This window comes from Mobula birostris, chromosome 8, assembly GCF_030028105.1.
Source record: "Mobula birostris isolate sMobBir1 chromosome 8, sMobBir1.hap1, whole genome shotgun sequence".
NCBI classification, from domain to species: domain Eukaryota; kingdom Metazoa; phylum Chordata; class Chondrichthyes; order Myliobatiformes; family Myliobatidae; genus Mobula; species Mobula birostris.
The window spans coordinates 124,016,649-124,033,526 of NC_092377.1; the positions used below are offsets into that span (position 1 = coordinate 124,016,649).

The window sequence follows — 16,878 nt, forward strand, 5'->3', positions numbered from 1 at the left end:
GACTATCTTGTCTCCCTTTCTTTTCACCATTTACACCTCGGACTTCAACTACTGCACAGAGTCTTGCCATCTTCAGAAGTTTTCTGATGACTCTGCCATAGTTGAATGAATCAGCAAGGGAGATGAGGTTGAGTAGGAAACTTTGTCACATGGTGTGAGCAGAATTATCTGCAGCTTAATGTGAAAAAGACTAAGGAGCTGGTGGTGGACCTGAGGAGAGCTAAGGTACCGGTGACCCCTGTTTCCATCCAGGGGGTCAGTGTGGACGTGGTGGAGGATTACAAATACCTGGGGATACGAATTGACAATAAACTGGACTGGTCAAAGAACACTGAGACTGTCTACAAGAAGGATCAGAGCTGTCTCTATTTCCTGAGGAGACTGAGGTCCTTTAATGTCTGCCGGATGATGCTGAGGATGTTCTACGAGTCTGTGGTGGCCAGTGTTATCATGTTTGCTGTTGTGTGCTGGGGCAGCAGGCTGAGGGTAGCAGACACCAGCAGAATCAACAAACTCATTCATAAGGCCAGTGATATTGTGGAGATGGAACTGGACTCTCTGACAGTGGTATCTGAAAAAAGGATGCTGTCCAAGTTGCATGCCATCTTGGTCAATGTCTCCCATCCACTACATAATGTACTGGTTGGGCACAGGAGTACATTCAGCCAGAGACTCATTCCACTGAGATGTAACACTGAGCGTCATAGGAAGTCATTCCTGCCTGTGGCCATCAAACTTTACAACTCCTTCCTTGGAGGGTCAGACACCCTGAGCCAATAGGCTGGTCCTGGACTTATTTCCATCTGGCATAATTTACATATTACTATTTAATTATTTGTGGTTTTATATTGATATATTTATACTCTATTCTTGCTTGGGGTAAATGTAACGGAAGTCAATTTCCCTCGGGATCAATAAAGTATGACTATGACTATGACTATGACTGTGACTATGAGACCATTGGCTGTGGGAACACTAGAAATAGAACGAGTGTTGTGATCTCTTTTTGTTCAATAGCCTGATGGCTGAGGGGTAGTAACTGTTCTTGAACCTGGTGGTGCGGGTCCTGATGCACTTGTACCTTCTACCTGATGGCAGCAGTGAGAAAACAACATGGCCTGGGTGCTGAAGGTCTTTGTTATTGGATGTTGCTTTTCTACGGCAACATTTCATGTTGATGTGCTCAATGGTTGGGAGGGTTTTACCCATGATGTATTGGGCTGAATCCACTCACTTTTGTTTGGGTTTTCCACTCAAAGGCATTGGTGTTTCCATACCAGACCATAATGCAGCCAGTCAGCACATTTTCCACCATATATCTATAGACTTTCAGGATGTATACTGATATTAAATGGAATGATTGAAGTAATGAGCCTTTCATAAACAGCAGAACAACTTTAGCTATTCTCCAATGCTCCGGTATAATACCGGTTGCTAAGGATGATTTAAAAATCTGTGCTAGGGCCCTGGCAATTTCTACATTTACCTCTCACAGGGTCCGAGAGAACACCTTGTCAGGCCCTGGGGATCTGACCACCCTGACTTGCCTCAAAACAGTGAACTTCCCCTCCTCTGTAATCTGCATGGTGTCCATTACCTCACTACTGCCTCACTTCTATAGACCTTGTGTTCATCTGAATAAATACAGGTGCAAAAAAATCCATTTAAGATCTCCCCTATCTGTTTTGGCTCCATGCCTACAGTACAATTCTGATCTTTCAGAAGACCAGTTTTGTTCCTTGCAATCCTTTTACTCTTACAAATCTCCAGAAGCCCTTCGTATTCTCCTATTCCTTGTCTGCTAGAACAACCTCGTGCCTTCTTTTAGCCTTCCTGATTTCTTTCTTAAATGTTCTCTTGGAATTCTTATTCTCAAGTACCTCATTTGTTCCTGCCTGCCTTTACCTGCTATGTACCCTCTTCCTTCCTTAACCAGGGCCTCAATATCTCTCAAAAACCAAGGTTCCCTGAAGCTATTATCCTTGTCAGTTCCTGCCTAATAGTATTATAATTCACCCCCCCCTAATTAAATACTTTCCCATACTGTCTACTCCTAACCCTCGCCAAGGCTATAGTAAAGCTTGGGGTAAAGGTTGTGGTCACTGACTCTGAAGTACTCACCCACTGAGAGATCTAACACCTGATCCAGTATGGCCTCTCCTCTAGTCAGCCTGTCAACACATTGAGTCAGGAATCCTTCCTGGACACATCTACTCTAGGTCTGTACATGGAGCTATGATGTTGTGGCCATTACGGAGCCTTGGCTGTCACAAGGGCAGGGATGGATTTTGGATGTCTGGGGTTTAGATGTTTCAAAAGCAACAGGGAGGGAGGTTAAAGAAGTGGTGGAGTGGCATTGCTAATCAGGGAGAGTATCGCAGCTACAGAAAGAGAGGACATTGTGGAGGGATTGTCTACTGAGTCAGTGTGGGTGGAATTCAGAAACAGGATGGGAGCAACCACTCTACTGGGAATATTCCATAGACCCTGATAGCAACAGAGATCTGAGAAAAAGGTCAGGAGGCAGATTTTGAAAAGGTGCGAAAATAACAGGGTTGTTTTCATGGGTGACTTCAAACTTCCCTAGTATTGACTGGAACCTCCTTAGCACAAAAGATTTGGATGGGGCAGAATTTGCTTCAGATTTCATCCCAGAGCTTGCTAATCACAAGTTTGACCTTCAGGCCCCGACCTTTGGACTCTCAGGGACCTCCAACCCCAATGATCTGAACCCTTGTGTCTCCTTTGGGCCCTCGTGACTCCTTCAGATCTCCACACTCAGTCTTCGACCTTCAGCTTTGCCCTCCAGACTTTAACAGGTTTGACCTTTGGCCCTTGACTTCCAGACTGGCATCACAACCCCTGATCCCAGTGACCTGGGGGTGGGTGACACTTACCAGAAGGCATGCATTTAAGGTGAGAGGGAAAAGGTTCAAAGAAGATGTGCAGGGCAGATTTTTACACAGAAGCGTTGGCTGTCTGGAATGGTGGTGGTGGAGGCAGAGACGATGCAGGTACTTAAGAGGCTCGTAGGCACACAACACACAAGAGATTCTGCAAATGCTGAAAACCTTGAGCAACATGCACAAACTGCTGAGGAAGGAACTCAGCAAGTTAGGGAGTATCCAGGGAGAGGAATAAACAGTGGACATTTTGAAATACCCTTCATCAGGATTGGAAAAGAATTGGGCAGAACTGTTACTTCCTTCCACTGATGCTGCCTGGTCTGCTGAGTTCATTCAGCATTTTGTGTGTGTGACAGGCTCGTCGACAGGCAGGAAATGGAGAATCAGGATTGGGATCGGGATTAAGATCCGGATCAGTTCGGGATCAGGTTGTCATCCGGATAGGATCGGGATGCGCATGAGGATCGGAATCAGGATGGTACTCAGGCTCCGGATTGGATTGGATCAGGATGGAGGGAGTTGGACCGGGATTGGAACAAGGATCACAGTTGGGATCAGGATGGACAGATAGGGATGGTTTGAGAAGGCAGCGCTGAGCTGACATGGTGGACAACAGTGGCCCATGGTGCGGTTGGGGAGAAAGTTCTGGGACTTCGATTCAGGGAAGATGAAGAAACAGTGACATATTTCCCTAGCTAGGCCCGTGTGTAGCTTGGAGAGTACCTTACCCCTCTGCTCCTTCAGACAGGATCACAGCCAGACATGATGGGCCGAAAGGCCTGTTGCTACTCTATGCTCTAGCGACCTCTGTGGCCCATTTGGACCATTCAGGTGACATGTCGGGTTACACAGATCACACTGTGCCTGACACCCTGAACTTTGGACTATGAGCGAGATTTGTCAGGTGTGCGTGGAGCAAGATCTGCATTGCTGCCTTTACAGGGCAGAGGAGGAGCGAACTCTTCATCTGCCATGAGTGAGGGACACTCACACTGCAGCCGCTGCCCAGAGAGTGCACCAGATCGGTTCCTGGGTTGGTGCTGTGTGTGGGGAGAATGGGAATATCTTCACCGACCTTTGGAGTGTAGGAAGAATATTATCCCCACAGAGGGGTGTTGGGAGGGTGGACTCCCCTTTCCCCTCCTCTGGCTAGGGAAGTCCAGGGCCAGGGGTTGCTGCCTGAGGATGAGGGGGCGAGATCTCTTCACCCAGAGGGTGGGGAATCTCAGGAATTCCCTCCTCGGTGGCTCAGTGTATTAGGTATTAGTTTATACTGTACAGATTATAAACAACTTGTCTTGTATACTGTTTATACAGATCAGCTCATTACACAGTGCATTGAACTGGAACAAATTAAAACTACAAAACTACAGAATGAAGTGTAAAAGCTGTCAAGGAAGTATATTGCAGGTAAATGATAAAGTGGAAGACCTGGGAGAGGTACCCAGACACTGGGGGAATGGGGTCTGGGTTAGTGCAGGGTGGTGGGGGGGGGTCAATGTATCCGAGGGAGGTACCTCGACACTGGGGGATTGGGGTCTGGGTTAGCGCAGGGTGGTGGGGGTTCAGTGTATTAGAGAGGCGCCTCGACACTGGGGGAATGGGGTCTGGGTTAGTGCAGGGTGGTGGGGCTGAGGGAGGTTCAGTGTATCCGAGGGAGGTACCTCGACACTGGGGGAATGGGGTCTGGGTTAGCGCAGAGTGGTGGGGCTGAGGGAGGTTCAGTGTATCCGAGGGAGGTACCTCGACACTGGGGGATTGGGGTCTAGGTTAGTGCAGGGTGGTGGGGCTGAGGGAGGTTCAGTGTATCCGAGGGAGGTACCTCGACACTGGGGGATTGGGGTCTAGGTTAGTGCAGGGTGGTGGGGCTGAGGGAGGTTCAGTGTATCCGAGGGAGGTACCTCGACACTGGGGGAATGGGGTCTGGGTTAGCGCAGAGTGGTGGGGCTGAGGGAGGTTCAGTGTATCCGAGGGAGGTACCTCGACACTGGGGGATTGGGGTCTGGGTTAGTGCAGGGTGGTGGGGCTGAGGGAGGTTCAGTGTATCCGAGGGAGGTACCTCAACACTGGGGGAAAGGGGTCTGGGTTAGTGCAGGGTGGTGGGGCTGAGGGAGGTTCAGTGTATCCGAGGGAGGTACCTCGACACTGGGGGAATGGGGTCTGGGTTAGTGCAGGGTAGTGGGGGTTCAGTGTATCCGAGAGAGGTACCTCGACACTGGGGGATTGGGGTCTGGGTTAGTGCAGGGTGGTGGGGCTGAGGGAGGTTCAGTGTATCCGAGGGAGGTACCTCGACACTGGGGGATTGGGGTCTGGGTTAGTGCAGGGTGGTGGGGGTTCAGTGTATTAAAGAGGTGCCTCGACACTGGGGGATTGGGGTCTGGGTTAGCGCAGAGTGGTGGGGCTGAGGGAGGTTCAGTGTATCCGAGGGAGGTACCTCGACACTGGGGGATTGGGGTCTGGGTTAGTGCAGGGTGGTGGGGGTTCAGTGTATTAGAGAGGTGCCTCCACACTGGGGGATTGGGGTCTGGGTTAGTGCAGGGTAGTGGGGGGTCAGTGTATCCGAGGGAGGTACCTCGACACTGGGGGATTGGGGTCTGGGTTAGTGCAGGGTGGTGGGGGTTCAGTTTGTTAGAGAGGTGCCTCGACACTGGGGGAATGGGGTCTGGGTTAGTGCAGGGTGGTGGGGCTGAGGGAGGTTCAGTGTATCCGAGGGAGGTACCTCGACACTGGAGGATTGGGGTCTGGGTTAGTGCAGGGTGGTGGGGGTTCAGTGTATTAGAGAGGTGCCTCGACACTGGGGGATTGGGGTCTGGGTTAGTGCAGGGTAGTGGGGGGTCAGTGTATCCGAGGGAGGTACCTCGACACTGGGGGATTGGGGTCTGGGTTAGTGCAGGGTCGTGGGGGTTCAGTGTATTAGAGAGGTGCCTCGACACTGGGGGATTGGGGTCTGGGTTAGCGCAGAGTGGTGGGGCTGAGGGAGGTTCAGTGTATCCGAGGGAGGTACCTCGACACTGGGGGATTGGGGTCTGGGTTAGTGCAGGGTGGTGGGGCTGAGGGAGGTTCAGTGTATCCGAGGGAGGTACCTTGACACTGGGGGATTGGGGTCTGGGTTAGTGCAGGGTGGTGGGGCTGAGGGAGGTTCAGTGAATCCGAGGGAGGTACCTCGACACTGGGGGATTGGGGTCTGGGTTAGCGCAGGGTGGTGGGGTTCAGTGTATTAGAGAGGTACCTCGACACTGGGGGATTGGGGTCTGGGTTAGTGTAGGGTGGTGGGGGTTCAGTGTATTAGAGAGGTGCCTCGACATTGGGGGATTGGGGTCTGGGTTAGTGCAGGGTGGTGGGGCTGAGGGAGGTTCAGTGTATCCGAGAAAGGTACCTCGACACTGAGGGAATGGGGTCTGGGTTAGTGCAGGGTAGTGGGGGTTCAGTGTATCCGAGAGAGGTACGTCGACGCTAGGGGATTGGGGTCTGGGTTAGTGCAGGGTGGTGGGGCTGAGGGAGGCTCAGCATATCAGAGAGAGGTAGCTGGACACCGCGAGAATGAAGAGGTCTGGATTAGTGCAGGGCACTGGGGCTGAGGGAGAAGATCAGCCAGAGTCATGGAGAACGGGAGGGCAGAGGCCCTGGGAGGGTGATGGGTGAATATTCTCTTCCTGCCCCAGCTGTTTGGAGTTCAGAACACCTCAGAAGGAGAAGTGTTTGGGCTGGAGGTCTGCCAGTACTGTCCCAATGGGTTAGATAGGTGGGGGAAAAGGGAGGGCAGAAAGCAGGCAAGGCAGGGGAGAGAGGGAGAAGGTGAATAGAGAGCGAGAGAGAGATGGGGTAAGAGAGGAACAGAGAGAGGAGGGAAAGGGTGAGGGGAGAATGGATGGGAAAGGAAAAATTCCTTGTGTTATTGTTTCAGAAGCTCCGTCTTGGACCCAGCACATTAGTGCCATTGTGACAAAGCACGGCAGCACTTTTACCTTCTTAGAAATTTGCTTAGATTTGGCATGATATCTAAAACTTTGATACACTTTTATAGGTGTGTGGTGAAGAGTATATTGACTGGCTGTATCATGGCCTGAAATGGAAACACCAATGGTCTTGAATAGAGAAACCGACAAAAAGTAGTGGATATGGCCCCCTCCATCACGGATAAAGCCCTCCCCTCCATTGAGCAAATCTACATAAAACATTGTTACAGGAAAGAAGCATCCCCAACACACAAGCCATGCTCTCTTCTCACTGTTGCCATCAGGAAGAAAATGCAGGAGTCTCAGGAGGACCTGCACTGCCAGGTTCGGGAACAGTTTTACCCCTCAATCATCAGGCTCTTGAACCAGAGGCAATAACTTCACTTACCCCATCACTGAACCGTTCCCACCAAACTGAACTCACTTTCAAGAACTCTTCATCTCATTTTATTGATATTGATTGCTTTGCTTTGTCTATTGTTTTTATTAATGTTGTTATCTTTTTCTCATTTTGTATTTGCAGAATTTGTTGTGTTTTTTTTGCACATTGGTTGCTTGTGTCCATCATGTTGAGTCTGGTCTTTCATTTATCCCATTGTGGTTCTTGTAATTACTGTGAAAGCCTGCAAGCAAAGGAATCTCAGGGTTATAACAGTATATGGTGACACATGTAGTAGGTACTTTAATAATAAATTTACTTTGAAGTTGCAGGGAGGGGGAGAGAAAGAGAGGGGGGCAAAGAGAGGAGGGGCAGGAGTGTAGGGTAAGAGGAGGCAGAAGAGGGGCGAGAGAGATGGAGCAAGGGAGAGAGGAGGGGAAAGAGAAAATGAGGAGGCAGTAGAGGAGAGAGAGAGGGGAGGAAGAGAGCAGAGAGGTGGATGGAAGAGGAAAACAGAGGGGAGGAGGCATCCATTAGTCTTGCGAGACCATGGATCTGCGCCTGGAAAGTCTTCACTCTCCAGGGCGCAGGCCTGGGCAAGGTTGTATGGAAGACCAGCAGTTACCCATGCTGCAAGTCTCCCCTCTCCACGACACCAATGTTGTCCAAGGGAAGGGCATTAGGACCCATACAGCTTGGCACCAGTGTTGTCGCAGAGCAGTGGATGGGGCTTGAACTCACAACCTTCAGGTCACTAGTCCAATGTCTTAACCACTTGGCCACGTGCCCACACAGAGGGGGAGGAGAGAAGGGTGGAAAAAAAGATTCATGCTCAAACGTTGACTGTCTGCTCCCATTCATAGTTGCAGCTGAACCTGCTGAATTCCTCCAGCACCTTGTATGTTGCTCTGGATTACAGCTTCTCCTCTCTCATGTGTCTCCAGCATTGAATTCCCTCTCCCTGAGGCTAAGAGAAGGGATATTAATGCTGAACAAAACCTTTGGGAAAGGGTAGCTATGGTATTTGTTAAAGTCAATGGAAGGGCTACTTGCGGGTGGAATTCATCCGACAAATAGCCCATCACATCCGCTCTCTCACTCCCACACAGGCACAACCATGGGGCGCCCCACCAGCTGGAAGTTGCGCTCCAAACCATACACTGTCCTGGCTTGGAAATATACTGCTGTCCCCTCACCATCACTGGGTCGGAATCCTGCAACTTCCTCCTTGGCAGCACTGCAGGTTCAATCCACAGCTCACAGACTGCAGTGGGTTAAGCTGGCAGTCCACCACCATCTTTCCACTGTGCATATAACCCACACCTTACAGACCACAGTGGTTCAAGATGGCACCTCACCACCATCCTTCCACTGCGTGCATAACCCACACCTTACAGACTGCGGGTATAACCCACCTCATGGACTACAGGGGTTCAAGAAGGCAGCTCACCACCACCCCTCCAGCCATAGGGGGGATGTGATTAAACAGCAGAGGGGGCAGAAATGATTCACTGGGATGTTACTGGGACTGAAGGGCTTGAGTTATAAGGAGAGATTGGACAGGAGGCTGAGGAGTGACCTTATAGGGGTTTATAAAGCCGTGAAGTGCACAGATAAGATGGACAGTCACAGTCTTTCTCCTGGGGGAGGGAGAGTCTAAACCTTCAAGGCAGAGGATGTTTCATTCTGGCACTCTTTCCTTTTCAGTCCTGTTTAAGGGTCTTGGCCAGAAACATTGACAGTTTATTCATTTCTATTGATGCTGCCTGATCGGCGGAGTTTCTCTGGTATTTTGTGTGTTGCAGAGGTTTTAGGTGAGAGGGAAAAGGTTTAGAGGTGACAGAGGGGTATGTTTTTTGCTGAGAGGGTGGCTGCACATGGAATGCGCTGCCAGAGGAAGTAATGAGTGTACAGTTATGTGTTAGTCACTTGTACATAGAGAGGAAAGGGTTAACGGTACATGCGCCAAATGCAGACCTGCTCAGGAATGTACACTGGTTGGCACGGATGAGTTGGGCTGAAGGGCCTGTTTCCCTATTATGTGTCTCTATGACCCGGGATTGAAAATTCAATGCTGTCTCAACAGTTCAAGCCAACATCCCCCCAAATCATAAGACCATAAGCACATAAAACATAAGAGCAGAATTACGCCATTCAGCCCATCAAGTCTACTCTGCCATTTCATCTCCTGACTTCTCCCTGTAACCTTTGACACACTGGCTAATCAAGAATCTATCAACGTCTGCTTTAAATATACTCATTGGCTTGGCCTCCACAGCTGTCTGTTGCAATGAATTCCACAGATTCACCACCCTCTGAATAAAGAAATTCCTTCTCATCTCTGTTCTAAATGGGAGTCCCTCTATTCTGAGACTATGGCCTCCGGTCCTAGATTCCCACACTTTAGGAAACATCCTATGCACATCTAGTCCATCTATCCAGACGATTCAATACTCAATAGGTTTCAATGCTATTCCCCCTCATTCTTCTGAGCTCCAGTGATTACAGGCCCAGAATCAGATTCAGGTTTAATAGCACCGGCATGTGTCATGACACTTGTTAACTTAGAGGCAGCAGTACAATAATAAATATCAAAAAATAAATTAATTCATTACAGTAAGTATATATATATGTATATCAAATAGTTAAATTAAGATAAGTCATGCAGAAACAGAAATAATTTTTAAAAAGTGGTTGTGTTCATGGATTCAATGTCCATTCAGAAATTGGATGACAGACGGGAAGAAGCAGTTCCTGAATTGCTGAGTGTGTGCCTTCAGGCTTCTGTACCTCCAACAATGTCACCACATCTTTTCATAGATAAGGGGCCCTGACTGCTCACAAGTGCGGTCTGACCAATACCTTATAAGGCCTCAGCAGTACATTCTTGCTCTTATATTCTACGCCTCTTGAAATGACTGTTAACATTGCATTTGCCTTCCTTACCACCAACTCAAACTGCCAATTAACCTTTAGGGAATCCTTGCACACCTGATTTTTGAATTTCAGTAGAAAACAGTCTATGCCTTTATTTCTTCTACCAAAATGCATGGCCATAAACTTTCTTACACTATATTCCATCTGCCACTTATTCTGTGTGAACAGAAAGTGGAGAGAGACCAACTGCCGTGGAAGCTCTGTCGGATAGAAGAGGTGGCAGCTGAGACAAAGCCTGGGACAAGATTCTGCCTCCTGTTCTGGTTGTGGCCAAGACAGTGCCTGTGACCTATTTACAGTGTCTCAGGGTGACAACAGGAAGCAGAGAAAGGCCAATGTTTGACTTCAGCGAGAACTCCAACTGCTTTAGAACTGACCGAGGTTCAAGGCATTGACTTAGTGAGAATTCAGGCCTGAGGAGGACAGATAAACTGAAAGTTTTGTCTCATCCAGTGCTCTGGTGACCGCACTGTGAAGGCCTCTGCGTGTGGTTTGTGCAGTTAAACTTTAACCAGCCCTTCCCAGCTGGCCCCTGAGTAAAACCTCTCAACTTCGAAAATAGAGTGTGAAGTGTCCGAGTACTAGAGAGTGCGGTTCACACAGACTTCCAAGCTGTACAGATGGACTCCACACTGATGCCCGTTACTGATCAGAGAAAAATAACACTTGTGTGGTTCAAGTAATTGCCACAGGAAGCTGTGGAGGCCGAGACTTTAGAGATATTCAAGGCAGAGATTGATAGATTCTTGATTGGTCAGGGAATGAAGGGATACAGGAGAAGGCAGGAGATCGGAGCCGAGAAGAAAATTGGATCATCCATGATGAAATGGCAGAGCAAACCCGCTGGCCCAAATGGCCTAGTTCTGCAACTATCTCTTATGGTCTAAGTCTGAGCACCTCTCTGCCCCCCCCCCCAAGGTAGTGATTCACATAGAATTGGAGTTGGTTTCTTATCGTCGCATGTACTGGGCTCCATGGAGAAGCTCGTCTTGCATACTGCTCATTCAGTGCACAGTGCATTGAGGTGGAACAAGGGAAAACAATAACAGAATTCAAAATAAAGTGTAACAGTTACAAGAATCAGAAGTGGAAAAGGTGAGCAAGTTCCTGGGTGACAGCATCTCTGAAGATCTATCCTGGGCCCAACATATTGATGCAATTAGAAATAAGGCACGACAGTGGCTATACTTCAGTAGAAGTTGGAGGATATGGGTAGGTTACCAAGGATTCTTGCAAATCTCTACAGATGTTCCGTGGAGAGCATTCTAACTGGTCCCATCAGTCTGGTATAGAGGGGCCACTGCACAGGATTGGAAACAAGCTGCAGGACGTTGTAAATTCAAACAGCTCCATCATGGGCACTACCCTCTCCAGCATCCTTCATAAAGCGATACCTCAAGGAAGTGGCATCCATCATTCAAGACCCTCGCCCTCCCATTCACCCAGGACACGTTCTCCTTTCATTGCTACCATCGAGGAGGAGGTACAGGAGCTTGAAGGCACACACACTCAATATTTCAGGCACAGCTTCTTCCCCTCTACCATTCAATTTCTGAACATACAGTGATTCTATGAGCACTATCTCAGTATTTCCGCCTCTCTTTTGGCTCTACTTGTTTCATTTAATTTTCTTTTTTCATAATATATACTTATTGTAATTTATAGTTTTAATACTATGTATTGGAATGTACATCTGCTGCAGCAACAAAAAGACAAATTTCACGATGTATCTCAATGATATTCAACCTGGTTCTGAGAGTGCATGTGCTGGTAAACAGCAAGGTGAAAATCAGAATAAGATAGATCGCGGGGTCAACCGTTGATCTTATCTTACCAGGGAACCGTATAATTGTCCTATAATATCAGGGTGTCAGAATCAGGTTTATTATCACTGATGTGTGTCACGAAGTGTGTTCCTTTGTGGCAGCAGTACATAAAAATTGCTATTATTTTAAATAAGAAAAATATATACTGTATGTATGTATATAAATATATAGGCATCCATTAGTCTCATGAGACCATGGATTTGAGCCTTGGAAGGTTTCCAGGGCGCAGGCCTGGGCAAGGTTGTATGGAAAATCAGCAGTTGCGCATGCTGCAAGTCTCCCCTCTCCACGACACCGATGTTGTCCAAGTGAAGGGCTTGGCACCAGTGTTGTGGCACAGCAATGTATGTTTAAGTGCCTTGCTCAAGGGTACACACACCGCCTCAGCCAAGGCTCGAACTAGCAACCTTCAAATCACTAGATGAATGTCTGAACCACTTGTGTATATATATATATATATACACATACACACACACATAAATAGTGCAAAAAGACATCAAAATGATGAGCTGGTGTTCATGCATCTTTCAGTAATCTGACTGCAAAGGGGAAGAAGGTGCTCCTGCAATATTGAGTGTGTGTCTTCAGGTTCCTGTACAAGTATCCATGATGGTAGCACCAAGAGGAGGACATGTCCTGGATAGAGAAGGTTTTTGCTGATGGATGCTGCCTTTCTGATGATGCCTTTTGTAGTGGGAGGGTTCTGCCCATGATGGAGCTGCCTGAGTCTGCAACCATCTGTTGCTTCTTTTCCTCTCTGTGGAAGCTGTCCTCCCGCCTGGTGGTAAGTGCTTTCAGGGTTTTATATCTTCTGCCCAATGTAGATAACATCTGTGGTGGTTTAGGTCTTTGACTCTGTTGACTGCCTTACCAGGCGGTGAGAAGTAGAGACAGCTCCTGCTTGCCTCAGTGGCTGCAGAAGGTGGAGGTCACAAACAGGAACTGCAGACACTGGGGACATGACAGAACCTCAGCAATACTCAAAGGGTCGGGCGGGGACTGTGAAAAAGGCTCCTTGACAGGAGGAAGAAACGTCTGTGTGTCGGGGCCGGGGTGGGGGAGTGTGCCTCCACAGGGACCAGGCTGGGCGGAGGGAGGGAGGGCGGTGAGGTGGCAGACCCTGCTGCCGTCTCCAGTCTGACTGGTTTCACACACGGTAGGGTTCCGGGTGAATATTGGCAACTTCCCAGGAGTCGGAACGTACCTCACGAATCCGTGTGGTCACCTGGACAGGAGGTATTCGCAGCCAACTCAACCGTCGACCGGCTGAAGGGGACTGTATGAGGGTGTGACACGTTAGTACCTGCTATAAAGTCCTCTGAGAACATTGAGGAGAAATCTGGCGTTTATAAGCCGGTTCCGTACAGATTCCAGGGTGGGACAGGATGGGAACTGTGGAGGGGAGAGGGAGAAATGTTTTCTAGGTCAGATGGGTGAGGAACCAGGTGACTGGGTCGAGGTCCAGTGTGTGAGCGGAGAGTGCGTCTGTGCATTTGGCGTGTGATAGTGTGCACAGTGTATGTCACTGTGCAGAGTTCGTGGGTATGCACAGAGAGAGTGAGTGTACATAGGCTGTGTGTGCACGGAGTGTCCTACCTAGCGTATTTCCACACTGAGGGTGGGCATTACTGGGGCAATGAATGGTGTGATCACTTCTTTCTCTCCTTTCGCCTCCTCATCAACCCCTCTCCCCCTCCGTCCTCTCCATAGTCCCTCCCTCTCTTCCCTATTCCCTCCCTCTATCTCCTCCTCAGTCCCTCCCCTTTCTCCTCCCTCCTCTCCCTGTCGCCGCGTCCGTGACACACTCCCTGGCCGGGCCGAGCGGAGATGGAGTGAGTATGATATCGGCGGGCTGGCGGCTGCCCGCGGACCCTCAGCGGCGGAAGGTGAGCCGGGTGCAGGGGCAGCTTCGCAAACTAGCCCAGCGCTGCCAGAGCCCTCGGTTGCGGCTCCGCAACAGTCCGCCTTACCTGCCCGAGATCGCCACCGCCACCGCCGCGCACTTGGACCGGGTGCTGGCCGAGACGCGACTGTGGGAGAAGGGCCGTCAACACCTCGACAGCTGCCTGGTGAACCTGGCGTCTAAGTGCAGGCAGACCAATGAACTGTTTGAGGATGCCGGCGAGCAGATGTTCCAGGAAAACTCCCAGGCACGGTGAGTCGGGCACAGCAAGATCCCAGAGCACACCCTCCCCTGTCCACGTCCGTCCTTCCTGTTCCACCTGTCTGTCTTCTCTCCTACTCTCTGTTTCTTTCTTTTCCCCATCTTTCTCTGTCCTCTCCACCTCTCTTCTCCCTCCTCACTCATTCTTTCTCTCTGGCTCGCTCATTCTCTTTCCTCTTTCCTTTTCTCACTCCCTCTATCTCCTTCCTCTCCCCCTCTATCTCCTTCCTCTCCCCCTCTATCTCCTTCCTCTCCCCCTTTATCTCTTTCCTCTCCCCCTCTATCTCTTTTCTCTCCCCCTCTATCTCTTTTCTCTCCCCCTCTATCTCTTTCCTCTCCCCCTCTATCTCTTTCCTCTCCCCCTCTATCTCTTTCCTCTCCCCCTCTACCTCTTTCCTCTCTCCCTCTATCTCTTTCCTCTCTCCCTCTATCTCTTTCCTCTCTCCCTCTATCTCTTTCCTCTCTCCCTCTATCTCTTTCCTCTCCCCCTCTATCTCTTTGCTCTCCCCCTCTCTCTGTCCTCACTCACTCTCTCTCTTTATCTCTTTGCTCTCTGTCCTCACTCACTCTCTCTCTTTATCTCCTCACCCTCAATGGGACAGTACTGGCAGATATCCAGTCCCACCATTTCTCCTTGTGTGACGTTCTGAACTCCAAAGATCAGGGCAGAAGGAAGCTATTCGGCCCCTCTAGCCATGCTAACTACCCCACAACCTTGGCTAATTTGCTTCCTCAGCCCCACCTCCCTGCACTAACCCAGTCCCTTGATTCCGTCAGTGTAGGAATCTCTCTCAGATACATTGAAACTCTCTCAGCCTCTCCTCCCTGCACTAACTCCATCCCCTCAATTCCCTCAGAGTATAGGAATCTCAGATAAACTTCCTCTCTCAGCCCCACCTCCCTGCACTAACCCTGTCCCCCCATCAAGCTCCTTGCACTTGAATGGGATATTCTCATGTTCTGTCAAACTCCAGGGAGTTCCAGCTGACTCTCATACAGCATAGTAACAGGCCCTTCGGCCCACTGAATCTATGCTGACCATCAGGCACCCATCCTGCACTAATCCCATTTCATTCACCCAGTCACGGAGCACAGAGCAGTACATCACAGGAACAAGACCATCTTGTGTGTGCAGAACTAATTAACCCACTAACGCACTAATCCCCTCTGCACAATGCCCATACTCCTCCACTCCCCACACGTTCACATGTCTGTCTAGCACACTAACCCCTCTACACACTGTCCATATCCCTCCTTTATCCACACATTCATGTGCCTGCCTCGGAGCCTCTTGAATATCTCTATCGTATTTGCCCCACACCCTTCCCGAGCAGCACATTCCATACACCCACCACTCTGTATAAAAAACAAACCAGCCCTGTGAACTTGCCCTTTCTCACAATAAACACATGCCCTTGGCATTAGATGCATCCACCCTGAGGGAGAACTAAACCGACTGTCTATTCTACCTGTGTCTGTGTCTCTTATAACTTTATATATCTCTGTGTCCAATGCTCCAGAGAAAACCACCCATGCTTGCCTCTTTTCTCCCTGGATTCCACCAGGGGACAAGACCACTCTACCAGGAATTGATCTGGTGCATCTCCTCTGGAAGTCGGTACTCTGTCACCAGACTGAGACCAGACATGTGCATGGTGTCCCAGGGACAAAATCATGGTCACTCTGCAACCATCCACCCCCACTCCTCCTCTCCTTCTCCCTCTCCCTCTCCAGTACTCTCTCTTCTCAACCCCTCCATCTGCTCCCACCATCGGGCAATGAACGTGTTTCTCAGTGAATGGAGGATGGGTGCTGGTCTCAGTGTTTGTGGCAGTTGTAGCTGGTCAAAACTAGAGTATCACGTTCATTACAGGAAGGATGTCGGTGGTGGGGGCATATGAATGACAGATAGTCACAGACATGCTGCAGAGACTACAATTGCTTCCCTGTGAGGGAGGGCTAGGACACATTGACCGAGGTGTCTCAGAATCAGGTTTACTATCACTCACTAATGTTGTGAAATTCGCCGTTCAGTGGCTGCAGTACAGTTTCAGACATTAAAAAAATTAAAGCAAGTTACAGTAAAACAAGCAAACATATGGTACAAAAGAGGATTATATTCATGGGTTCAGGGAGCTTTCAGAAATCTGAAGGCAGAGTGGAAGAGGCTGTTCCTAAAGTGTTGAGTGTGGGTCTTCAGGCTCCTGTACATTCTTCCTGATGGTATGCGAGGAGAACATGTCCAGAATGGTGAGGGTCCTTCCTGATTGGTGCCCCCTACTTGAGGCATTGCCTTTGGGAGATGTCGTCGATGGTGGGGAGGCTAGTGCCCACGATGGAGCTGTCTGAGTCTACAACCTTCTGCCGCTTTTTCCAGTTCTATGCATTGAAGCCTCCAGATGGTGAGGGGGCATCTGTGGTAATTTGCTCAAAGTTTTGGTGACATATTAAATCTCTTCAAATTCCTAAAGAAGTATAGCTTCTGGCATGCCCCCTTCGTGGTTGTATCAATAGGCTGATGGACGCTCAGAGATATCGATGCCCGGGAACTTGAAACTGCTCACCCTTTCCACTGCTGACTCCTCAATGGGGACTGGTGTGTGTCCTTGGGGAATGAAAGGGTTACCTTATGTAAAACTGCAAGTGGCCCTGTCTTTTCTCCAGAGCTGGGGGGTGGAATCAAGAACCAGAGGGCACGGTGAGAGGGGAG

The 16,878-nt window shown here is 49.5% G+C and overlaps 1 protein-coding gene and 1 long non-coding RNA gene across 2 annotated transcripts in view; both read left to right on the forward strand.

Annotated features, from left to right (window-relative positions):
• The window catches only part of LOC140202309 (uncharacterized), a 55,313-nt gene extending 47,779 nt beyond the window's left edge, over window positions 1-7,534 (forward strand). The window contains exons 2-3 of the long non-coding RNA XR_011887067.1: window positions 4,224-4,316; window positions 6,931-7,534. This is a non-coding gene — a long non-coding RNA (uncharacterized lncRNA). The remainder of the gene's footprint in view (window positions 1-4,223; window positions 4,317-6,930) is intronic.
• A 6,222-nt stretch (window positions 7,535-13,756) lies between these two features.
• Window positions 13,757-16,878, forward strand: part of cblc (Cbl proto-oncogene C, E3 ubiquitin protein ligase) — a gene marked incomplete at its 3' end in the record, with an annotated part of 50,154 nt that continues 47,032 nt past the window's right edge. Inside the window, exon 1 of the mRNA XM_072267211.1 lies at window positions 13,757-14,159. Within this exon, the coding sequence (XP_072123312.1) occupies window positions 13,843-14,159 (317 nt within the window). The remainder of the gene's footprint in view (window positions 14,160-16,878) is intronic.